Here is a 25,909-nt window from a genome sequence, read left to right on the forward strand (position 1 = left end):
GCGTGTACAGACAGTGTAAATTCGCCTTAAGACAATAATTAACCACACTGAAGCAGCGGTTGTGTCTAAAAACCCGGTATCACAGCTGATTTGTGAAATTGGAGGGAACTTTGTGTTTGTGATCTGCTTAAAGATTTCTTGGTCTTTGAGTTTGTCACGGATAGCCCCACGAAAATGAATGTAAGTAAATAAATTGTATCTTCATTTAATTCGAAAAACTATTATAGAAAAAATCGAACCCGAGCAATAAAGAGAAACGCCAAAAACGTAAGGAGGAACAGCACAGGATAAAGTTGGCGATGCAAGTCGTAGACTGCGCAAATTCGCTAAACGATCCGTTAGAAAGCTTTCCCGTATTTCAGCGATTTTCGAAGAACGGTATTGACGCCACGCTGTACGTTAAACGCGTGACACATTTAGACAAAGACGTAAAGGACTGGATATACGACTTGACTAAGAGAAATATGAAGGAGAACTACGAAAGCTGTTCGTGGGGTTGGAATGATAAGAAGAAATATGAGGAACTAATGGACGAATCCGCTTGGTATTTAGTTTCACAATTAACAAATGGCAAATTGCTAGGATTTTCGCATTTCCGGTTTGATTTGGATGAGGGTATTGAAGTTCTGTATTGGTAATACTTATCGCGTGGTTATACTCGCATTTGTGAGATATAATTTTAGTTACGAATTGCAATTAGAACCTGAAGTGCAACGTAAAGGCCTAGGCAAATTTATGATGCAAATACTGGAGTTAGTGGCATTTACGAACACCATGAAGAAAGTCGTATTAACTGTATTAAAGAATAACGAACATAGCATATTTTTTAAGAATATTAAGTATGTATTGAATTGTACCTACATGTATCTATGAAATTGTTGTTTTGTAGTTATGTTGTAGATGAAACGTCGCCTATGGATTGTGATGAAGAAGAATATCCGTATGAGATACTAAGTAAGGCAAACAAACGGTTAATTACCACTGCTTAGTTCTAACGACTTTTCCATCTGTATGTGCAAATCACTTAATATGTCTACCATTAAGAAAAAAAATTTATTTCCTGTAGGTATGTCAATATGTGTAATTTTTGTGTAACAAGTCGCGGTTTGAAAGGTGTAATTTATTGTTGATGGATATTGACATGTGTGATGAATGACACTTTATTGTACTTACCTTCCCAACAATGAAATTAAGACATTAATATCACATGAAGTTTAAGTAATTTGTATATTTTACATACACGACACTGTGTATTTGAGCATTTGTTATGCAATAGTACATTTGCCATTGTGCGCTAAATACTTTCCATACCCTTGAATTATAGAAGGATTTAGAGCATAGTTTATAACTGCCTTTCGGTGCTCTCTATTCCCTTTTGAAGGCAGGGCCTGTAGTGTGCTGCCACCACTGTTATGTCAAGGCATTCTCAACAAAGGAAATGTCACATCATTAGCATTTTAAAGATTTCAAATAACATTAATAGTTATTTATTATACAAGACGATAAACGGACGGATGATTACAGTATAAGAAAGTTAAACACAAATGTACAGTTTTTATACCTACTTTGTTGTTTGTTATGGAAACGTGGTCATTTTTCAGCTGTATATCTAGATGTGGTTAGAATAGGTAGTTACAAAAAATTTAGCCAATGTATATCTACTATGGTTCCCCACTGGTTTAAAGCTTTTTATCATATATCAACATTTAGAGTACTCACACCAGGAGATTGGAGAGGGATTTTGCTGCTTCATCAGTCATCTGCATCTATTTTTCTTGATGTAACGAAGCATCTATTTTCCGCCTTAAAGTTTTAGTGATCACTCTGTATGTGAACACCCGGTATCTAGAAGCGTTTTAAGTTGGCGTTTCGTTGCAAAAGTATTGGTCTTAGGAGTTGAAGATATAGAAGGTAAAGGTAACTTTATTTTATTTCGTGCTCCGCGTCCCAAGAATGCACAATCATCGGTTTCACTTTATCTACACTTAAAAGGATGACTTAACCTACTCATTCAAACCTATTATAATGTCATTTAATCTGCTATAAATTAAGAAATTGTAATTACATGTGTAGAAATACATACAGCAGGACTTTTCATCAACTATTCACAAATAAAACCAATGCAGATTTTATTAACACAGGTCACATCTACTTTTTACTTAAGGTCAACCTACATCAGCACTTATAAGTAGGTACATAAGGGAAAGGGAAATGTATGAACAAAAAATAAAGTCCGAACAGTCTTCAATTTATTGATCAGTTATCACAATGAAGAACAAATGGCAAATTAGTTATCAATAACCCACAGTATGTTCACCCCAGACCTGCCTAAATTAATGCCGCCCAACATTCCATATTCGATTTCATTCACGCGATGCAAAAAAAATAAAATGGTATGGAATAGGTTATTATAACCCTAAAAATGTTATTCAGTAAGATCATTGCGAAAGATCTTGCATACAAACCTGAGCTATTTCGTAAACTTCTCCTCCTGCATGCACTCGAAAATGTGGGGGATTCTCACGACAATGCTGGATAGCAAATTTGACTCCAGAAGGAACTTCTTCGTTCAATTTAATGTAATAATGACCACTGAAGGGCTTTATTTCGGGATGATTCGGGACCGGCAATAGCTGTGTGTCCATGTATGTAATGAACAAATGCATCATTATCTGTAAGAGATACTGAAAATTGGTATCGCTGATTCCTAACAAACCTGACTATCAGATGGTAGAGTATTGTTCCATTCTTTATCATTAAATCTGCCACCTCCATTCCATTTAAAATCACTCATACAACCACCTCGGGCAAGTTGCCTTATTCGATTCACTAAATACTCTTGATTCGTTGTCACTTCTAAAAACGGTACCAGTATTGACAAATTGGGTAAAAATTGAAGAATCATATTAGACTGTGCCGTTTGGCGAAGGCGATCCAGACCAACGTACCCCATTTGTACATCAGACACTCCGTGTTTTTGTAAAGAACTATCGATTTCGTCCATTTCTTTTGATAAACAGTCTAGTATGTTTTGTGAAAGCCACTGAAACATAACGTTGGTTTGGAATAACAGGCGATTATAGTTACCTTTCGAATATTTGCGTTCCATTGTGTGAGTGTCTCGTTGTTTATATCATACCTTTTCCATGGATCGGATATGCAATTATCGGGGGATGAAATGAGTTTGCTATCGGACTGACTACTCAAATTCGCTGGTGGTAGTGAGGATAAATGATAACTACATTTTGTTAGAATAGGTGACCCTTCTAAGGCTTTTGACGAGGAATCGCTCCAAAATGTAGTTAATAAATTTGAGGATTGTTCATTTGAAAAATTTGCCTTGGGGGCTACGATATGGGTTTCATATCTCTTCAAATAATGATTTAAGGAGTTTTCATCTCTGATTAAGTTCGATTCTGAAGAGTTAAAAAATAATTTCGATGCGGAATTGTTCGGAGAGCTGCGGATAAAGTCGAGTGACGTATTTACATCTGTAAATTCAAACGGTTACAATAAATCAAATTTGATAAACTTACTAGTTGATGTCCAATGCCGAGCAGATCGGTCTATTGGTGTACTGGATGTCGGTAGTGTTTTACTAAAATGGGTGTGCTTAACTACATTATACGATGGAAAAGACAGGTCACCTACGAAGCTGTGGTTATAAATAGGTATGGCAAACATGACAACACTTACTTTCTCTTTCCCGCGATGAAGATAACTCAACTTTTTTACTTTCTATCTTGGACGTTTCATCAATAACACTTACATAACGCTTAATGTAACAAAGTAAATTTAATAAAAAAATTAGAAGTAATACACATTCTGCATACAAAATTGCCGGAACATAATTAGGAATCGTATTCCATCTAAAAACAATTTAATTGATCCAAAACCCAGAGTAGTACTACTTACATATGAAATGAGATTATTGCTACCAGAACTACATTAACAGAACCCCAAAATATGCAGTATTTCAACTTTTCGCAGTTAGAATTCACTACAACATCCTTTTTATATGGGAACTGTAATTTCGATGTGTTCAAATGCCTGAAAATTAACAATACTAAATTGGTGCCATGATTAAGTTAATTTTACCTTAGCTTTTGCATGATTTTGAAGAAATTTTATGAAAATATTTAAATTTACCGATTACCAAACATTTAAACTTTAGAGGTTAGCTTTTTTACTTGAAGTTGGCGGGTTTAAAACACGAGTTGAATATCTGTGGCTTTAGTACCATATAATATACAGGGTGCAACATTTCAGTAATCAAGTAAAAGAAATGCGTTGAAGGGGAGATCGAGGGTATTCTTGAATTTTTTTGTTTACATTAAGAAATGTTGAGGTAAATGTCGATTAATACTGATGCAGAACAAAATTTAGCATTTAAAATCGACAAGTAGGTTTATTGGATTGTAAAAAAGCAGGGGGTGAAGTGTTGCCGAGAGCAGCGCGATTAAAGTGGTTGTTAGACTTTGATGGCACGACAGCACCTCGTAAAACTTTTCCATAACAGGAGAAAGTGAAATGCAAGGACTAAAAAAGGAGGCTCGTTTCACGTTTGGGATGCTCTGATGCAGCAGGGTAAGACCAAGAAAAAAATGGGTGGATTCTGAGAGGGTTTAATAGTTTAATGGCATCAAGTCAAAGAAAGTTCAGTATAGAGTGCCCTCTAGACGCATAACCTGCTTACCTCAGGGCCACAGTGCTAAACGTTAGAACCTTTAAAGTATCATATTTCTTTGTGCCATTACTCGCGATTCAGATTAACACACAGTGAGAATATCGGTAAGTTGTTTTAAATTTGTATGAGTGCACTAGAATGATAAATTGTGATCTTTATTTGTAATTAGAAAAATAAGTTAATTGCGCGTTCAAGCTAATTCAAGCAAGACAGCCTCGAGTTCCTGTCTTTAAAACGGCAAGGTAAAAACAATTCGCTTTCAAATTAGGACAATTTCACTTAAAAACCTGCAAGAATAAATGTTTATAAACCGCTATTTGTAAATTAATTATTTTTCGATCTTACATAAGTCGACTTTCTATGAATTTTAGAGGCAGGACTAGAGCCTTAGCTACATTTTTTGGTACCTTGACGAGTAACGTTAAGGTGTATACGCAATGCAGTTTGTAGTATGAAAAAAGTGCCATGTATGACAATTGAAATTTATTTTGGTTTGATTTTAAAGGTTATGTTTTTTAGTTTTTAAGGTTAAGTAATTGGAAATGTTCTAAAGATGTTTAAGAGTAAAATTAAGAATATCAGTATTAAACTGATCAGACAGGTAATTATCAGTTCAGTCTATTTTTATGTGTAAATATTGTATCCATTGATTTCTAGTTTGCAGCAGTGAGACCAGTGGTTCAACTTGATTCCAGTATCCCTAGCGAAATTGACCATCTCAAATTTAAGCCGAAGCACCATCCGGGTCGAGTAACTCTAAAACCAGTCTCTATACCGAAGCATTTGTTAAAATCCATTGAAAATGTCTTATCAGGTATTAATAAATTAATAGTGGTAGGTAGGTTTAGATGCAGTGTTGTAGATTATCCAATAACATCTATGATTGAGGAAAGTAAATATTTGGATAGGTATTTGCAAGGTAGGCAGCGCCCACTTGAGGCATTTGAAATTAAAGATATGGAAAAGAAAATACGACAAGGCATAATTGACAACATTAACAAACAGAATATGACCGAGCAAGACATACAAAGCGTAAATGATGTGGTAAAAAAGAATTTATCACAACAGATGAATAACCGATGTAGCATACAGTATGGTATACATCACTCACTTCTATATTTATTAGCCCGTTTTGCACCTGAATATGCGGTATTACTACAAATATTCTCAGAAATTTGTACCAGGGATCCCAATTTCAAGCCTAGAAGTTTGTTTGATTTCGGTTCTGGTACGGGTACCGTCAGTTGGTTAGTTACGTTCGCAGGTCACATACAAGTTTTAATTTAAATTTCTAGGGCGGCAAAACACGTGTGGGACAAGGATATTTATGAATTTTTTAATGTAGACGCTTCACCAGAAATGAATGAGTTAGCACAACTTCTAATCCAAGGAGGCCGTCCTACTAATCAGTCTAATTTTAAGGGAATATTTTACAGGCAATTTTTACCTGCAAATCATGTAAGTGTACTTTATGACGATTACTTATTTGTGATTATATAATTTTAGATTGCGTACGATCTTATCGTATGTGCTTACACACTTTTAGATTTGCCTACGAGGAAATCTCGATTGCAAACATTACTAAATTTGTGGAATAAATCTGTTAAATACTTGGTCCTAGTAGAACGTGGTACAAGAGCCGGTTTTGAGGTATGCAATTCTATGTCCAACACGAATTACTTTTAAGGTTGTAGGTTATTAATGAGGCACGTGATTTTATACTGAATTTAAAAGATGGACACGATACATGCGTGTTTAGTCCTGTAATTTAATATACTAGTACAGTTTCAAATTAGTTTCGATTAATTTTTAGTGTCCGCACGATGCTGTGTGTCCTAAATTTTTAAACAATGATCGATGTCATTTTCAAGCTTCATATTATTCATTACCAATTGGATCTGTGTCGCAATCATGTAGAGAAAATTACGCTTACATTGTATTAAAAAAAGGTAATAATGTAGTAATGGTAAGGATGTCATATGAAGCTTGTATAATTATTCACGTCAACAGCAGTTAGAAGTGAGAGTGATACAAATTGGCCTCGTTTAATTGAAGCACCTTTGGTTCGATCAAGGCATGTTGTCTGTAGAATGTGTACAAACCAGGGAAATTTAAATGAAGTTGTCTTTACTTCAGCGAAGCACGGAAAGTTGAATGCAAAAGTAAATATGAAAATCTAAAACATTTACCATTTTAGAGTCACATATCGATGTGCCAAAGCTTCCAAATGGGGTGATCTGTTGCCCATTAATATCTTACCTGACGCCGTTGGGTAATGGCAAGATTTGCTGTCCTTACTGGTTCACAAATTATCTTTCACTCCTGTTGCAATATGTATCTTGTGGGAGATTTTGTTATTAATTTTCACACTGAATACGTGTTTTATTTACACAGCTACTGTTACATTAAGTTAGATGTGTAGCATCTCAATGAAAACAGGATTAAAGGGTCATATTTATTATGTCTCGGAAACGGCATGACAACACTAAAAATTAATACAATGTCACTTAAAAACCTGCTGTAAAAAGCCTATGCTTACAAAACGCTCCCACTCGCCATTTGTAAATTAGACCAAAGCCTCTAGTGTTAATCTGAGATGTTTTAAGAACCACTGTGTAAAAACGCCCTTAGGGTTGGTACTAAAGAAACGGATTCCTTCGCCTACGCCACTGTCGGAGAGAGCAGTTAATTGATTGAGGTTAGATAACACTTATTTAATAGCTTATTCTTTGGAGTATCAAAAATGCTTCGAAATTTTGCTGTTGCTCTTAACTCGGGCCTACGACATACCGTCGTACGTAATGCGATACATAAACCGACCGTCGTTATCGCAAATCGAACCATGTCCCATGGGAAAACCGAGACCGATCAAGAATTCGACGATAGGTACGAAAACTACTTTAACAGAAAAGATATCGATGGTTGGGAAGTGAGGAAGGGAATGAACGATTTATGCGGTATGGATTTAATTCCCGAGCCGAGAATAATTATAGCAGCTATGAAGGCGTGCAGACGTATTAACGACTATGCGCTGTGTGTTCGATTTTTAGAAGCACTTAAATTCAAGTGTGGTGGGAAAGTGAATGAAATCTACCCGTATATCCTAAGGGAAATTCAACCCACTTTAACTGAATTGGGAATAAGTACACCCGAAGAAATGGGATATGATAAACCTGAATTGTACTTGAAATCTGTGCATGATTAGTGCAGCTAAATATTTCGGTTAGATTCTTGTAACTATGTAATAAATAAAACTGATCATTGCTAGCCCAAATTTTGTTATTATTTGTTTTTAACATTCCAAAATTACTGGTTTCGCTCCATAGCCATGCGTACCTCTCTTAGTAATATTAATGCAAAGATAATGAAATAAGTACATATCCCTCGGTCTTTGTGGTTGTTGGAAGGAAATATAAGGTTCATTGAATCACTGGTGACGATTCTAATAAATAAAAGGCAGATGCGTTCTCTTTATTGCAATTTAACTTTCAGTTCCATTAGGTGGAAAAGATGGCTTGAATTTCCCGCAAAACAATTTTTTTTTAATGTTGGTATAGCTGATAATCTTTATCGAATTCCAGTGGCGTATCACTATAATTGCAAGTAATATTAAATCAAAACCTTTTAGGTGTAAAGGTTTTCTTCTATCTCTCTTTTCACAGTTTGTACCAACTGCTAACTAATGTTGCTATGAGAAATCCTTTTATTGTTTTGTTAAAATAGTTGTCTATGAACATGGTTCTTTCTCTTAAGGGGCGAAGGAGTATAATTTAGTATTCGGTGCACGAGAAATCCTCGTTAAATGGTTTGCAGAATCTTTTTGAACCTTTCTTTACTGAAATGTAGTCGTAACTTACAAATTTGATTAGACAATGTTTGAATTTTAACTAATATAATTTCTCAATTCTCTCCATGTGAACTCAAGTTCAGTGAATTTGGTACCTTAGTGTAAAACCAGCTTTAGTCAAGCAAGGTTGTGGCTCGTCTCATTAGCTGGACAAGAGACACAACAACCAAAACAAGAAAGTTAGGTTATCTTACCAAAATAAGTGTTTGTAAATAATGAATACTTCTACTAGCATAAATAGCCAAGACTTAAATATGATGCCCGCAAAGAAGTTTTTACTTCTAGAGGACTCAAATATAAATGTAAAAATTAACTTCTATAACAAGTATAACTTTTTTTGTACGAAATCGAATACACAATGCATAAAACTGGACATAACATTCACATTTGGACTGGACTTAAAGGTCGACATGAAATTAGTTTCGTCTATTGGAACAGTTAGTGTAAGTATGACTTTCATAAAATCACTTTAGTAACTATTTCTTATAGCAAATTGGAGATATTTCAAAGATGATCATTTGGGTGCAAGATGATGCGATTCGCAATGAAATTCGGAGTTGCACAAATTACTTGCAGAGACAAAAGAATTTAAACTTTGCCATCAGTATTCTTAAAAACATTGCTGTGACTATCGAAGAACGTAAATTAATATTACAAATGTTAATCCTACACTCTGACGGTTGCATACAATATAAAAATCACTTGGATGGAGGAGTTCTTATTGTATACCATACCGAGGATAAGAAATATTTTAAATCACATTGGAAAATACAGTTCATTTGTGCCACACACAGTGCGATTGATTGTATAGATTTTACAGTAACTCGGAAAGGTTTGTCATAATTTATTACGCAGCATTTAATTTGATACCTATATCGTTTTTAGATGTGTTATTTTATAAGGTCGTGAAAGGGGCCATGGATCACCTCGTTTCTCCTAATCTACCATTTAATGTTAAAGTGCAGCACTGGTGGACGGTAATGTTATTAATTCTTGACTTGACTAAATCTAACATAACATAATTGAAAAATTTGCTGTGCCTAACACAGGTACCACCCGCATCCACAATTCTGCCCTTTTATGTCTTAAGAATATGTGTACCAATGGGTTCCAATCGCTTCAGCCATTTAGTCGGAAATGGGAGCACAGACATCATTGAGAATCTGTTTGATTCGGATTTTTGGTGCTTCAAAAACGTGTATTTCCTTTAAAAAAAAGGGGGGTCATTTTTTACATGCGGGTGGTAAAAAACCAAATGTAAAATTCGTCTCTAATTGACATGACATTCTACACACACTCGCAATTGTCACTTATTTGTTAGTACATCACTGTTCTTTTATTTCCATACTCCTCGCATGTAACATGATCTTCGTTCTTTACTTCGACAGGTAATTGAAGCAGTTAAAATGACATGTGAGGTACCCGTTTTAGAGATTATAGATGGTGATATATGGGATCAACAGGATTTTACTTTAGTACGAAGTTTAACGTTGCTTTCAGCCGGAGTAAGTGAACAGTATGAGATTGTTGAAGATGAAGAGATATTAACTGTTTAAAGTTTTTGTTGCATTTATTTATATTTATTAAATAGTTGAATGGAAGTTATTTTAAAATGTGATACCTACATTCTGTAAATGTACAGTGTTAAACTAAATACAAAGTACTTATGTGTTTATTGTTTTAATCATATAGTATGGAAAAGCGAGGTTGATCTTGCGAAACAATACGCTGCGCTTCACTGAAGTGGTTTGCCTATTTAAATGAAAGCTACTAACTGCAACCCGATGGAGCTACTTAAGGAAATTTCCAAACAAATTCATAGGAATGTTTATATTGTACTCGTATATTAAAAGACTATAGCGACTAGGGCTGGCGATCTACCACTGAAACTGGTAGCTTTATCCCATAGTAAAAAACATTATGGAGGAGATTCCGAGTTTTCTTAAATTCTTACATTATATAAAAGTACTTCGCCTACATATCGAAACCAACATACCATCATTATATATAAGTAAGCTGTATATACAATGATACCATGCATCGTCACCAAACTTGTGAGATGTAGGGCAGAAAGTTTCAAAAAAAAAACCTTTAAAGTTTGCAAATGAAGGTGAAAAAAATCCTAGACAAGTTCTACAGCCCTGAAGGGGGGAGTCGACCGAAAGAGAAAACTGGGGATTATTCCATCATGTTTAATAAAAAAATGAAAAAACGCCCGAAGACGCCATACTTAACTATAAAAGCCGTCAATTAAATTGACTTACAAACGGCGATAGATTATAAGATTAAGAAGACAATCAAGCAGAGCTGGGCAGAATACTTTCAAAAAGTATTTGAATACTAAATAGTAAATACCTTACACAAATCAAAGGTATTTGAATACTAAATACTTTTACGTCCAGCACAAGCGAATACTAGATACAGATACATTGAAAAGTATTCAAATACTTAAAAAAATAAGTATTCAAATACTTTCAAAGGTATTCGAATACTATCAAACGTATTCGAATAAGCACTATATAAAAAGTATTCGAATACTTGTCACTCAAATACGCACCAAAATTAATAAGAAAAAGTGTTTTCTCGAGAAATTTTGGTGTAGTTGATTTTTGGTAAAAAAAGGAAGGTTATACACTGCCTTTTTTTGAGCCCCGAAGTAAAATTTGTCTCAGATCGACCCGGAAAAAATATTTTCTTATAGAATGTGGCCTGTAGAATCCATAATTTCAAGCAGTTCCAAGATTGGGCTACTAGTTCAAAAGTTACAGCCCTTTGAATTCTTTCTAGTCTATATAACTTTTGATTGAGAAGTCTGATCGAAAAAGTACGACTTCTTTTGGATTCTACGCACCAAAATTAATAAGAAAAAGTGTTTTCCCGAGAAATTTTGGTGTAGTTTATTTTTGGTAAAAAAGGAAGGTTATACACTGTCTTTTTTTGGAGCGCGAAAAAAAAATTGTCTCAGATCGACCCGGAAAAAAATTTCCTTATAGAATGTGACCTGTAGAATCCATAATTTCAAACAGTTTCAAGATTGGACTACTAGTTCAAAAGTTACAGTCCTTTGAATTTTCTTTCGAAATTGGTTTCTAGTTTATAACTTTTGATTGAGAATTCTAACCAAAAAAGTACGAATTGTTTTGGATTCTACGCACCAAAATTAATAAGAAAAAGTGTTTTTTCGAGAAATTTTGGTGTAGTCAATTTTTGGTAAAAAAGGAAGGTTATACACTGTCTTTTTTTGGGGCGCGAAAAAAAAATTGTCTCAGATCGACCCGGAAAAAAAATTTTCTTATAGAATGTGGCCTGTAGAATCCATAATTTCAAACAGTTCCAAGATTGGGCTAGTAGTTCAAAAGTTACAGCCCTTTGAATTTTCTTTCGAAATTGGTTTCTAGTCTATAACTTTTGATTGAGAAGTCTGATCGAAAAAGTACGAATTGTTTTCGATTCTACGCACCAAAATTAATAAGAAAAAGTGTTTTCTCGAGAAATTTTGGTGTAGTTGATTTTTGGTAAAAAAGGAAGGTTATACACTGCCTTTTTTTGGGGAGCGAAAAAAAAATTGTCTCAGATCGACCCGGAAAAAAAATTTTCTTACAGAATGTGGCCTGTAGAATCCATAATTTCAAACAGTTCCAAGATAGGGCTACTAGTTCAAAAGTTACAGCCCTTTGAATTTTCTTTCAAAATTGGTTTCTAGTCTTTTGATTGAGAAGTCTGATCGAAAAAGTACGAATTGTTTTGGATTCTACGCACCAAAATTAATAAGAAAAAGTGTTTTCCCGAGAAATTTTGGTGCAGTCGATTTTGGTAAAAAAGGAAGGTTATACACTGCCCTTTTTTGAGCCCCGAAAAAAAAATTGTCTCAGATCGACCCGGAAAAAAATTTTCTTATAGAATGTGGCCTGTAGAATCCATAATTTCAAAAAGTTCCAAGATTGGGCTACTAGTTCAAAAGTTACAGCCCTTTGAATTTTCTTTCGAAATTGGTTTCTAGTCTATAACTTTTGATTGAGAATTCTAATCGAAAAAGTACGAATTGTTTTGGATTCTACGCACCAAAATTAATAAGAAAAAGTGTTTTCCCGAGAAATTTTGGTGTAGTCGATTTTTGGTAAAAAAGGAAGGTTATACACTGCCTTTTTTTGGGCGCGAAAAAAAAATTGTCTCAGATCGACCCGGAAAAAAATTTTCTTATAGAATGTGGCCTGTAGAATCCATAATTTCAAACAGTTCCAAGATTGGGCTACTAGTTCAAAAGTTACAGCCCTTTGAATTTCTTTCGAAATTGGTTTCTAGTCTATAACCTTTTGATTGTGAAGTCTGATCGAAAAAGTACGAATTGATTTGGATTCTACGCACCAAATTAATAAGAAAAAGTGTTTTCCCGAGAAATTTTGGTGTAGTCGATTTTTGGTAAAAAAGGAAGGTTATACACTGCCTTTTTTTGAGGGCGAAGAAAAAATTGTCTCAGATCGACCCGGAAAATAATTTTCTTATAGAATGTGGCCTGTAGAATCCATAATTTCAAACAGTTCCAAGATTGGGCAACTAGTTCAAAAGTTACAGCCCTTTTAATTTCTTTCGAAATTTGTTTCTAGTCTATAACTTTTGATTGAGAATTCTAATCGAAAAAGTACGAATTGTTTTGGATTCTACGCACCAAAATTAATAAGAAAAAGTGTTTTCCCGAGAAATTTTGGTGCAGTCGATTTTTGGTAAAAAAGGGAAGGTAAAGTTATTCAAATACTATGCGAAGTTATTCGAATACTTCTCAAAGCCCTAGCGATTAATACGAACAATATCCTGATTTCTGTCATCCTCGCTGTCTTCTAAATCAAACATACTTTTCAGATTAGAAAGAAAGCTTCGTAGAACTGGTCCCCTGACTATGACAAATCGCAAAGTTCGTCAAATAAATGAAAATTTGGAAGCCTGACGTATTAGTATATTTTAATGCGCATCTGAGAAATTCAGTTGGAGAAACTGTACTAGAATTAAATGTAGGTGTCACATACGTAACCACATTTTCTAAATAAAATTTTATGGACAAATGAAAGCCACTTTTCCAATAATCTTATATGTAATAGGCACTTTTGTCACACTTCTGACATAAATCCACACGAAACACCTATTACTAATTTTCAAGTAAGTTTTTCAACCGTGTGTGTGCGAAATTGTTAATAATATTATTCTGGGTCAATATTTTTATTTAACTTCTCAAAGATATTTGATTTTTTTACAAAATTAAGTAAGTTTTTTTATGATATACCATTAGCAGATCGGCGAGGAATAATATTTCCACAAGATGGTGCACCTGCGCACAATTCAATAGATCGTAATAAACTATTTAAATCAAGAATGTCCAAATGTCAGGATTGGAAAAAGAGGACCTATAGTACGACCTGCAAGGTTTCCTGATCTATCGCCCTAATATTTCTTTCTGTGGGAAAAACAAAGTTTAACCAATGGTTTAACATATAAAATAAGACAAACTGTGAACGAGTTAAATAATAAAATTAATAATACTGTAAATCAACATTTGTTAAAAAGGCCTGCTAAAAAGACCCTATCTAGGAGTAGCAATTTTTTAGTGTAATTTTAACATAGGAGTAGATAGAAAAATTAATGCTAAGCAAAAAGTGTTCTATACATTTTTTTGGAATGTTATTACTTCTCCAGTTATTCGCGGCCGAAGGTATGAGTTTTTCATAGAAAAGATCAAATTTTTTTATTCGCGAAAAACTCGAAAAGTATGAATTTTATTTAAAAAACTGTTAAGATCAAAATCGTAGCCTTTAAAAAAACACGTGCAGAAAACGGTTTTTTAAAAATAATTGCTGTATGACCAATACGAACCGAGTTTCATCAAACGCTAAATTAGAGAGTTTCACAGTTAAATATCGGCAAAACTACGCATTTTTCGAGAAAAACGTATTTACAAAACATTTCTACTTTAAAAAAAAAACGCATAAAAATTAAGCGAGTTACGAGGAAAATAATTGGTAGATCCGTACTTTTTTCACCGAAAAAATTAGCGCAAGCAATCCCTAATTACCACCCTAATTAGAATTAGTTCTTCCCCTTTTTCAGTTTTCTCTAATTACGTATTATTAATACGTTCTAGAACTGCAACGAATTTCTACAATGTTGTGAAAAACGTCATTCTCTTGTGACTTCAAAACAACTATAAAACATTAAACAACTGGAGATACCTACGTAAAAGAAGGCTACAGCATCCAATTGTGGCTTTTTTAATTCTATACACATTTTTCTCGCTGGAAATTTTCTGCTGTACGACAAAAAAGTTTAAAAGATGTATTTATATGCGAGCACTACCTTGTTTTACCCCTTTAAGCTCATCCCATTTTAAAACTAAGAGTTTTAAAGGGATTTTATGTAAATAGCCTTGTAGCTCTTGTAAAAACGTACAAAATGGGTTTTTAATGCATATTTAATAAAAAAATGAAGTAGTTATGATTAAAAAACGAATTACAATTTTTTTCGAAAAATTCTGAAAGCACAAATCGGAGCATAATCATGATCTACATGATCGGTGATCGGTATATATTTCGTATACTACACATACAACTTACATGCACACTTACATCCATTCCATACACTTATACAGTATGAAATGTATATACAGGGCGATTCAAAAAGAATATCACCACTTTGACAATTTGAATTTTAATTAACAAAACAAAATAGAACCTTCTTAATTAACATTTACATTTTATTTTAATTTATATATTTATGCAAGGTAATGAAGTAAGGTATTTATTACTATTATTATCATTATCACACGTGAATTTTTTCACCGGAATAATAAACACTATACCAAACTGCAACATTTTCCTCATTTTATAGTACTCATGCAATTGAACTTGACCCATGACACCCTGTATATGTTTTCTTAAATTAACCAATTAAAACAAAGCGGCAATTAAAAAAAGGAGGTTTGTTTGCGGTGACATACTTACAATATAAGTATTATTATCTTGATATTTAAAATGACGGTACTCGTTTTATTGGAATGTACGTATATATCGGGGTGCTATTCTAGAGAATTCAATAAAATAAATTTCAACACATCAAACACACGTGTTTTGATTATTATTGACGTTATGCCATACATTACGTTTTCAGTATTGCCAAACATGCATATGTACTTTCAAAATGTTTGCCTAATTTTTATATTATAGCCGAAAGTACTGGGCGTCGAAGGCTGAAAATGGCCACGTAGGTTATCTACTGGGGGATTCTAGGGGAGTACTAAGAGAGGATTTCCTAAAATTATCTACGTTTTACAGTCGAAACTGCGGAAGATTGTAATGTTTATGCACGTACTAAAGTCGCTGGCAAAAGCTTGTCATAGACAAACAGTTGATGGAATCGAAACTCGAAAAGTTAAAGAACAACCATATCACCTCTGCCAACATGCCCGAAAAATGTTGAGTTCATAATTGAAGAAATCTTCACTTTCTTCAGTCGCCCACATTTAAACTACGGCTTGATTACTTTTGCTGGGGCCGTTGGGGGTGAATCAAATTTATATGCAACAGCCTTTCCATACGTGTGATCTGTGATCTACTACAGTTGTTGGTGAAAATTCGATTGATCGTCCTTGGGAAAACACTTAATGAGTATGAAGCTAAATGTTTGAATTCATTAACACTGTGGGTCATAGAGAAAACTATTCACATTGAGCTAATGCTTTGAATATATATAAAGATCAAGGTTACATATTTCATACAGGTATTTCTATTTAAAAGGGTAATATTATTTTTACGTGGGGAAAGTCGTCATTTTTAAAAGTTAATTTTAATAAATCCTTCGTATGATGGGGTAGGATTATATTCTAATTGTCTTATGTACGCTTCAATGTTTCTGATTCCAACCTACTATAGGTGTAATTTCAGCCTCGATCGTAATTCATAAGCAAACTCGCCTATAAATAAAACGATTTATTGCTAAATGGTATAAAAATTTACAAATTAACATAGGTTACATAAAGGTTGTGTCATTTTTGCGATTACTTACAAATCTGCCATAGTAACGTTCAATTCCGTGATGTTTTAATTGTTTTCATTTGAATACGTAATTAGTAGATGTAGTTTCATGAATATTTAGGAATATTCATGCAACTACTAAACAGTGTCCTCTTCGATGAGGTCGACATACCTTACGTACCACAGATTTTCCTCTTTGATTTTGTGTGGCCCACGGCGAACTTGTACTACTTATTGGGTCAATGAGGAATTCTCTTGGTCGAATTAAACACAGGATCCGTAATGAATCGCTTCGAGAGTTTTTTTTGCGAAGAACTGGTATCTGATGTTGAGTAGAAGAAAATAAGGTTAAGGTTACTATTTAATTAGCATAATTGGTGCAAAGTTTTGAACGAATTTATTTTACCTATTATCGGTCATTAGTAGCTCATAGGAGATGCCACTTGTCGCATTGAATAATGATGATGTTTGGCGATAACATATAACACTTGGCGTAGGTAGTTCTAGTACCACACTGAGAGGACCAATTACCTACCTACCTGAAGTTGTTTGTTCTAAAATTTCTTGAAAACCTTCGCGATGAACTTTAAAACCAAGTTTTGCTCCTTTAATCAGTCTGTTCGATTAATTTTCACCTTTTATGTATAGATTAAGCTCTGTGTTAACGAAATTCTTTATAAAGTTAAAGAAAAATGCATTGAAATTCGTAACACTAAAACGAGACACGAAGAATCGTATACTATTTTCAGTAGGGTATTGGCACTCGGCTCGTATTCGGAAACCAGACTTTTGATCCGGCTCATATTCAATAGCACTAATCCTTGAACTCGTAGAAATCGATTGGCGAATGTTTGACATCGCTGTCATATATCGTTCTCGAGTTAGACGGGGAACAGACAGACGGACAAAACCATCACATAAAGGGAATTTTTTTTCCTTCGAAAAATTCCCCTAAGAAGCATTATTTGCATGCTTTTACTTATGATCATAGTTTAGGGACCTTTATCAGTTGAACCATCAGTTTTCTGCCCGTAAAATTGCGGTTAAAGAATTCACTGTTTTCAGTTTCCAGTATTAGCAAGTTGAATCTACTCGATTTTTGCAAACATTTTGTTTGTAAAAGAGTTGTGGAACTACTTCGAAAAATTACAAAAAGTCTTCCAAGAAGATTTTAAAAAAGTTTTACAACGAACTCTCTAGATTTTCGTAGACTATTTTGAAGGTGCTTTTTGAGTAAGTCCTAGCTAGACGTTGAATTTTGTTTAGTCCGAGTTCCGCGTTAGTAGAAATTTTCCAATAAATTTTAGGATAGTTTTGAAGGTTTGAGGGAAGATTGCGGTTTCCTAGGAAAATTCTTCTCTCTTCTTCTCTAGAAGACGGTTTTGAAGGAGGCTGCTAGAATATTTTTAAAATTACTAAAAAAGGTTTGAAGAAGATTTCTAAGCAGGCTTTTAAAAAAACTTCCCAAGAAGATTTCTATAATATTTTTCAAAACAGAAAATAAAGGAAGACGGCTGGATTCCACGTGCATTTCCGGATAATTCTAATGCCCAGTTGCACCAACAAATTTAAACCTTGCTTAAAGTTAAGTCGAACTTAAAATCTATGGCAACGATTATTAAGACAATTGTTGCTATGGTATTTAAGTTATGCTTAACTTTACGGGATACTTAATTTTGACGGTGCAATTGGCCATGAAACTCGGTTCTCCTATAAGAAATAGCAAGAGAAAATATATAATAATTCCTTCAAAGTAGAAAATATAGGATAGGAGGCTATAGAAGTAGCAAAAATTAGTTCGATTCATCAAAAAATAACCAAGTACAAATTCTGCTGATTAACATAAGGAGGCACTTAAACTTGGCGTTCTAAAAGTAGGCGTAATTAAATTAGAATGTAAAATAAAGGTCGATTGAAAGAAATTGTTTTCGGTACTGAAATCCTTTTACATAGCGATCCTGCCAATTGAAGATCCGATCAATTAAATGACAAGTGGTATTGAGTAATAGCTTGTTTGAAAGGTCTTTCGAATTCCTTTATTTTGACGTTTGATTTTTTAAAATCGGTCGATTCGTTTAAGAGAAAATTAGAAAAATCTTTATGTCATTTATTTAATCGACATATATCTTAATTTGTTAAGATAGAAACAAAAACAAACGAAAATATCACTTATTTGTTGCTATGGGTAAAAAGAATTTAATTTGCTGTCAGTTATCTTTGTGACAATCTTGGGATAGTAAAAATTGATTTATTGATTCAGATTTTACTCCAAAATGATATACACACTAGTCGAAAGAGTGGAAGTTATTCTAATTTTCTCGAAAACGAATCGAACGATTTTAAAAAATCAAACGTCAAAATAAAGGAGTTCGAAAGACCTTTCAAACAAGCCATTACTCGATACCACTCGATACAAATTTTTAAGGGAATAACTCTGGGGGGCAGAGGGTGAAGTAGTTTTTGGTAAAAAAGTTATCCCCTTTGACAAGTCTTTTGATGTGTCTCAACGTTTTTTCCTTTAATCAGTGGTTTTCGATAAATCCGTGGTGGGAAGTTTTCAAATGAACACCCTGTATATTGTAAAATAGTTGTCTCTATAAAGAGCCCTTTAAATATGCAGCAATTTCTTTGAATATTACAGGGTTCTCATAAACCGAGTATTGGTTTATTGGAGATGTTCCTAGTAACCTTCCAAGCACTACTTTGAGTTGAACATTTAATAAAACATCGAATTAATATACAGGGAGATTCACGTAGCCCGTTCGTTAGAAGTTCTTAAATTTACGCTTGAAATAGTAACTTGAAATTAGGTTTAGAGCCATAATTGACAATTGCGAATTGAAAAAAAATAATTTCAAGATGGCGCCGCTTCCGTAAATCCCGGAAGTGGCGCCATCTTGTTTGGAACAGAAACATACAATTTTCTATTTTTTAGCGCATTTTTATGGATTAAAAAAATGTGCTATTGTTTGCGTTTTGTCCGTCCGTCCGTTTGTCCGAACCACTTTTGCGGTTTTGAACTTCTTTTACAGGAATTGCTAGAGCCCTAGAGTTCTGGAATTTTGAAATTGGTCAAGAAATGCCAATAACTCAGTAACTACCGGATATAGGCACACAGAATGGTAATAAAGGTGGCCCTAAAATTTAAATCTACATTCATTTTTTGACATTTTTTGATTGGATTGCTAACTTTGAAAAATTGCAGCGGTCCTGGAAACTTTTTCAAGACTTTCGACGGCCATAAAACTCAAACTCAAAAAAGACTTTAAGAATTAGATTAATAAACAGAATACTATACATTAATTAAATAAAAAATCATTAGGTGCCCGGTATTTAGATGGGGGGGGGGGGTTAACACGTGTTCTACCCTTCATGGTATTCTAGTGAAAGGTCTCGCCGAATTGGTTTGTATAAAGTATAACTTTTCTGCGCGACTTCTTTCCGAAATCAATAGGTGATAGGGGAGGGGGGATTGGGAGAGGGGGGGGGTTCCTTCATAGTACTCTAATGAAAGGTCTCAACGAAAGGAATTAATTTCTATAAACTATAGCCACCTCCTCGACTTCCTATCCTGATCGGATATAAATAATTCCTTATATCTCAAGAACAGATTGTCGGAGGGTGGTATTCACCAAGGGCGATTGGGACGTCTGGGAGAAATACATCTATTGGTGATGTCAGAACTTTACGAGCGAATATATCGAAAACCTTATAACGCAACCATTTACTAAGCTATTTCGGTTTTAAAAAAATGCCCTTTATCTGCAAAAGAGTTGTGCACAATTTATACTTGTTTTAATTTTGTGCGTAATGTGGAACATACTACCTAATAATTTGTGGAGGGATTTAGAAGCAAGGGTGTGATGTTTCCCAAATTTCAAATAAATTCTCGTTTAAGTACAAGTATCTACATAAGAATATTATAATTTTACAATAATTTTACCTCAAAACTGTAACTTTATGAAACGTTGAGAATACTAAACGTTATACCAACGATTTAAAATAAGTCACATAGCATTTCGACAAATTTATTGTTATTTACAACAAAAGTCGAAATTGTGAACTACGACACAGTAGAGAAGCTTGTATTTCAGTTGCAGGATTATTGCTAATATTCTAATTGATTAATAATATAAATAATAACAATGCGCTTTACTTTGGCACTGGCCTTTTTGTTGATATATTTATTCCTAGTACTTTGGAAAGACTGTGGCTAACTAGATCTAGATTACAATCTGATAGTGGAAAATGTTAAATGCAAGGAATATCTGGGTTAGTGCGTGAGAATACACATAATATTACTGTAGGTAAGGTAGTCAAGTGATGTTTCTCAGGTACGGATTACAATCGCGTCAGATTGCTTCAATCGTAATGCTAATTTTCCTCGCATACCAAGTAAATTGTTGGTATCGTCACAATAAGGCTTCATTGAGGAATTCCCATTGTTGTTTCTATGGGGTTAACATTCGGTTAATGTATGCCGGATCCTAATGGTAAATTCCCATTTTTTCCCCTTGTCCAAATATTTGCATAAGTTTACGTCTTTAAAATTAAAGATTCTCTTTCGTAAGAATTGTATACCATACCCAGATGATTGCCTTAAGAAAAGTCTTAGCCAATAGTGTCGTGTGATGAGCATATTTAAACAAGTTACAAACGGAAAATTGTTTAGTCAAATACTCCTTTCATTAATCATACTATAAACAGGTGCGGTTCCAATTTATCATTACTCCTCTAATTTATATATAAGGACGTAAACTTTTTCGGTCGAAAAGAAATTATATGGATCTTGGCATTGTCCTTGCCCCTCCTTTTTTTAAACGTATATAAATCGAGGAGTGTAGTTTTTGAAGCGAGTGATTCGAAATTACGAAATTGTGGCTTAAGATGGTGGCTGTCAAAGTAAGTTCATGCGAATTTTCCTTTTAAGGTACCTAAATAATCGAAATTATTTTTAGGTGTTTTTAATATTGAGTGTGTTGGCGGCGTACGCGGCAGCCGATCCAGTTGTAGGATTTTTGCTCGGCAAAAAGATTGGATTTTTGGGTGGATTAGCAGTCGGAAAGCTTAAGTACGGATCTGGTGGTTACGGAGGGTATGGGCATGGATACGGACACGGAGGATACGGTGGTGGATGGGGTTATGGCGGTGGCTACGGCGGAGGATGGGGAGGCTACGGAGGTCATGGTTATGGCTGGTGATTTAGGTTAACAAATTGTATTTATTGTGTAAATTTTTGTACATTTTCCTATTTATAAATGAAATGAAATCCGTACGTTTAGTTCATTATTCATGTGCTCGTTTTTGTGATGAAATTGAAAATTTACATAAACCTCCTTTAGAAATCGTAAAGTTAACGTAGTAAACCTTCAGAATACCATACTGATCAAGAAGGAATGTCGGTGCATTGAGATAAAAATAGTAGGGGGGTAATTAATGGGAATAAAAGTAACCTTATCCGAAAAAAAGTGGTCTGGTTTTACTTTAAAAGGTATGATATACATACTTACCTTGGAAAAAAATCATCTTATGGTGACAGGTGACGATATTATTTCCGGAACGCAATGATGGGCACCTGTGCCTATACAAACACTCTAATAGGTAATGTATTTCAGTAGCTTTTTCGCAGGCTTGCACGCAAAGCTATTATGCAAATCCAAAACAAGAAAAATACACTTGTTATTATGTTCTATAAGAAATTAACTTCCTGGGACCTGGGGATGTTTTAGGTATAGGTACCTAAATGAAGTTAACCCGATTATTATGTGCGGTTATAATTTGTGTGTTTGTTTTGCAAATAGATACAGGTCTTTAAAAAATAAATTGCCTTCTGTAATGCAAGCGTAAATAAGACCTATGCTTCTCTCATTATGTATCAACTGTCTCAAACTTAATATTAAACGTATCTAGCGTGAAGTTAACCCTCCAACCCCCAACATTACAATAATTAAACGTCAAATACTTGCTTCGTTTGCACATTGATTGCACATTTAGGCACACATCGATTTTTCGTTTGCACATTTCTCTAAAAAAAGAATTAAAAAACAAAGTTCCAACTTCACGATTTTAGCCCCCCCCCCCAAACATTAAATTGATGGAACGCCATTATTTACTCGATTATTTCGCTTGTTTGCACATGTAGGCACACTTCGATTTTTTGTTTGCACATTTCGCTGAAAAGAGATTTTGGAAAAACAAATTTGGGAGAGCCAAGTTCACGATTTTAGCCCCCCAATATTAAAATAATGGAGCTATATATTTCATTTGTTTTCACTTCGTTTGCCTATGTAAGCACAAATTTTTCCTTTACACTTTTTATACTAAACAAATTAATTTCTGGGTTAGATTTACAGTCAAAAAACCCCTTTTTACCTATATAGGACAATTTTAGATAAAAGAAGGAGACCTCTTGAGTAAACCAGGGGAATAAAGAGGTAAAATCAATAGTGATCAATAGTTGCAGGCATTTATTTTTAATGATTTTTATGATACAGTTTTCTGGTTGCAATTTTCCATTTAATAGAAAACAGACGAAATTGTAAGTATTTGCAATCGGACTTCCGGTGCAAAATGATACCCATCAGTAGGCTATTAGTGTAGCTTTCGGTCCAACCCATTTACCATCATATGTACCAGTAATGGGGGTTTACAGTATAGTTGAATTCCGCAGTTCTAATTTAATAAGCGTGTACCTGAAATCATAAAACATTTTTTTGGACAGTAAAAGTTTATTTAAAAATAGAGGCTGATTAGCAAGAAAATAATGAACATATGCGGTTTTAAAGGTTTATTCAAAACGATATGATTGTGGCGGGCTCTGTGACGTAATAAGCCCGACCAATCAGCTCCTAGAACCATTCAGATGACATAACGACTTGGCAATATTGCAGGAGAATGGCATTTATAACTTGCGTCATCTGTCACAGGCACTTGTCACTTTCGTGCTAGAACATCCCTCTCAAAACGTCAAATGTGACAAACGTCAGACCCTCGCGTAAGGTTGCCAGCTCACTTCTACGTGATTGGTTGTAGGTTTGTGACGTATTTAGTCTGAAGCGTTTCAAATTCGGACTAAAAACACAGCTTTTCAATAATTTATTTTGGGTTTATTTTACTCGCAAATAAAAATTGAGGACACAGGGGTCCTTTTATTTTTAATGTACTTTGTGGATCAGAAATAAAAAAATGAAGGCGGGATGAGCCCATTGAAACTTGACACTGTCAGATTCATCCAAAATCCTAACTCCTATTTGACTTCTCCATTAACTTGTGTAATTAAGTATTGGCAGTTTATAATTGCTTTGATTACCCAATACAGGCAATTTTTCACTTTGAGTCATGGATTTGCATGTTCCATCTATCAGAACTTCAAACACTCTCTTTTCCATTTGAAACAATTTTTCTTCTTGGGCGATATCCTCAAATTCCTCATTTTGCTGATAATTGTCGTAGAGAATTCGGTTTTTGATTTTACCGTCCAATGTTTGCAGTTACCAATGAGCATCCTTCAGTATTCACACGCATACTGATCTAAATCCGGAATCGCATTTTGGCTTTCAGCATTTATCTCATCAAACAACTTCTTCAACTGCCGCCTAATAGGACGACGCGCTCTCTCTAACCGATCCATAGGTCTTAAAGTTTTCGAATTATCAATAAACTTGATCACAAATCACCTCAGAGTCACCAAAAATGTTCACATGATAACTTGCGAAAGAGAAAATTCCTTTTTTACCAAAAATCGACTACACCAAAATTTCTCGGGAAAACACTTTTTCTTATTAATTTTGGTGCGTAGAATCCAAAACAATTCGTACTTTTTCGATTAGACTTCTCAATCAAAAGTTATAGACTAGAAACCAATTTCGAAAAAAAATTCAAAGGGCTGTAACTTTTGAACTAGTAGCCCAATCTTGGAACTGTTTGAAATTATGGATTCTACAGGCCACATTCTATAAGAAAATTTTTTTTCCGGGTCGATCTGAGACAATTTTTTTTTCGGGGGCTCAAAAAAAGGCAGTGTATAACCTTCCTTTTTTACCAAAAATCGACTACACCAAAATCGACTGCACCAAAATTTCTCGGGAAAACACTTTTTCTTATTAATTTTGGTGCGTAGAATCCAAAACAATTCGTACTTTTTCGATCAGACTTCTCAATCAAAAGTTATAGACTAGAAACCAATTTCGAAAGAAAATTCAAAGGGCTGTAACTTTTGAACTAGTAGCCCAATCTTGGAACTGTTTGAAATTATGGATTCTACAGGCCACATTCTATAAGAAAAATTTTTTTCCGGGTCGATCTGAGACAATTTTTTTTTCGCGTCCCAAAAAAAGGCAGTGTATAACCTTCCTTTTTTACCAAAAATCGACTACACCAAAATTTCTCGGGAAAACACTTTTTCTTATTAATTTTGGTGCGTAGAATCCAAAACAATTCGTACTTTTTCGATCAGACTTCTCAATCAAAAGTTATAGACTAGAAACTAATTTCGAAAGAAAATTCAAAGGGCTGTAACTTTTGAACTATTGGCCCAATCTTGGAACTGTTTGAAATTATGGATTCTACAGGCCACATTCTATAAGAAAATTTTTTTCCGGGTCGATCTGAGACAATTTTTTTTTCGGGCCTCAAAAAAAGGCAGTGTATAACCTTCCTTTTTTACCAAAAATCGACTACACCAAAATTTCTCGGGAAAACACTTTTTCTTATTAATTTTGGTGCGTAGAATCCAAAACAATTCGTACTTTTTCGATCAGACTTCTCAATCAAAAGTTATAGACTAGAAACCAATTTCGAAAGAAAATTCAAAGGGCTGTAACTTTTGAACTAGTAGCCCAATCTTGGAACTGTTTGAAATTATGGATTCTACAGGCCACATTCTATAAGAAAATTTTTTTTCCGGGTCGATCTGAGACAATTTTTTTTCGGGGCTCAAAAAAAGGCAGTGTATAACCTTCCTTTTTTACCAAAAATCGACTACACCAAAATTTCTCGGGAAAACACTTTTTCTTATTAATTTTGGTGCGTAGAATCCAAAACAATTCGTACTTTTCGATTAGATTTCTCAATCAAAAGTTATGGACTAGAAACTAATTTCGAAAGAAAATTCAAAGGGCTGTAACTTTTGAACTAGTAGCCCAATCTTGGAACTGTTTGAAATTATGGATTCTACAGGCCACATTCTATAAGAAAAATTTTTTTCCGGGTCGATCTGAGACAATTTTTTTTCGGGGCTCAAAAAAAGGCAGTGTATAACCTTCCTTTTTTACCAAAAATCGACTACACCAAAATTTCTCGGGAAAACACTTTTTCTTATTAATTTTGGTGCGTAGATTCCAAAACAATTCGTACTTTTTC

The 25,909-nt window shown here is 34.2% G+C and overlaps 6 protein-coding genes across 7 annotated transcripts; 5 read left to right on the forward strand and 1 right to left on the reverse strand.

Annotated features, from left to right (window-relative positions):
* The first annotated feature begins 30 nt into the window (after positions 1-30).
* On the forward strand, positions 31-1,218 carry LOC116170734 (N-alpha-acetyltransferase 40). The gene is made up of 4 exons (XM_031487242.1): positions 31-180; positions 228-634; positions 684-839; positions 890-1,218. The coding sequence occupies exons 1-4, from the start codon at positions 175-177 to the stop codon at positions 987-989; spliced, it is 669 nt and encodes a 222-aa protein (XP_031343102.1). The 5' UTR covers positions 31-174; the 3' UTR covers positions 990-1,218.
* LOC116170712 (methyltransferase-like protein 17, mitochondrial) lies at positions 963-7,061 on the forward strand. Of its 2 annotated transcripts, none has more exons than XM_031487223.1 (10): positions 963-1,066; positions 5,207-5,288; positions 5,345-5,501; positions 5,550-5,934; positions 5,983-6,145; positions 6,194-6,337; positions 6,382-6,450; positions 6,501-6,636; positions 6,698-6,836; positions 6,885-7,061. In XM_031487223.1, the coding sequence occupies exons 2-10, from the start codon at positions 5,241-5,243 to the stop codon at positions 6,961-6,963; spliced, it is 1,320 nt and encodes a 439-aa protein (XP_031343083.1). In that variant the 5' UTR covers positions 963-1,066; positions 5,207-5,240; the 3' UTR covers positions 6,964-7,061. The 2 variants fall into 2 exon arrangements, with proteins under 2 accessions (XP_031343083.1, XP_031343078.1); XM_031487218.1 differs by lacking the exon at positions 963-1,066 and adding an exon at positions 5,136-5,154.
* LOC116170706 (transmembrane protein 209) lies at positions 2,228-4,197 on the reverse strand. The gene is made up of 8 exons (XM_031487212.1): positions 4,099-4,197; positions 3,916-4,050; positions 3,697-3,869; positions 3,537-3,647; positions 3,088-3,491; positions 2,717-3,043; positions 2,466-2,672; positions 2,228-2,416 (listed from the first exon to the last, which is right to left on the reverse strand). The coding sequence occupies exons 1-8, from the start codon at positions 4,110-4,112 to the stop codon at positions 2,288-2,290; spliced, it is 1,500 nt and encodes a 499-aa protein (XP_031343072.1). The 5' UTR covers positions 4,113-4,197; the 3' UTR covers positions 2,228-2,287.
* Positions 7,062-7,282: 221 nt separating the features above from the next.
* On the forward strand, positions 7,283-7,961 carry LOC116170742 (cytochrome c oxidase subunit 5A, mitochondrial-like). The gene has a single exon (XM_031487250.1). It carries the CDS (start codon positions 7,431-7,433, stop codon positions 7,890-7,892), a length of 462 nt encoding a protein of 153 aa, XP_031343110.1. The 5' UTR covers positions 7,283-7,430; the 3' UTR covers positions 7,893-7,961.
* A 140-nt stretch (positions 7,962-8,101) lies between these two features.
* Positions 8,102-10,207, forward strand: LOC116170724. Its single transcript, XM_031487233.1, has 4 exons — positions 8,102-8,977; positions 9,024-9,366; positions 9,420-9,511; positions 9,923-10,207. Exons 1-4 carry the CDS (start codon positions 8,750-8,752, stop codon positions 10,088-10,090), a joined length of 831 nt encoding a protein of 276 aa, XP_031343093.1. The 5' UTR covers positions 8,102-8,749; the 3' UTR covers positions 10,091-10,207.
* A 10,999-nt stretch (positions 10,208-21,206) lies between these two features.
* On the forward strand, positions 21,207-21,824 carry LOC116159250 (glycine-rich protein 3-like). The gene is made up of 2 exons (XM_031472199.1): positions 21,207-21,451; positions 21,508-21,824. Exons 1-2 carry the CDS (start codon positions 21,437-21,439, stop codon positions 21,748-21,750), a joined length of 258 nt encoding a protein of 85 aa, XP_031328059.1. The 5' UTR covers positions 21,207-21,436; the 3' UTR covers positions 21,751-21,824.
* The last annotated feature ends 4,085 nt before the right edge of the window (positions 21,825-25,909 follow it).

Source organism: Photinus pyralis, unplaced genomic scaffold, assembly GCF_008802855.1.
Source record: "Photinus pyralis isolate 1611_PpyrPB1 unplaced genomic scaffold, Ppyr1.3 Ppyr1.4_LG1, whole genome shotgun sequence".
NCBI lineage: Eukaryota > Metazoa > Arthropoda > Insecta > Coleoptera > Lampyridae > Photinus > Photinus pyralis.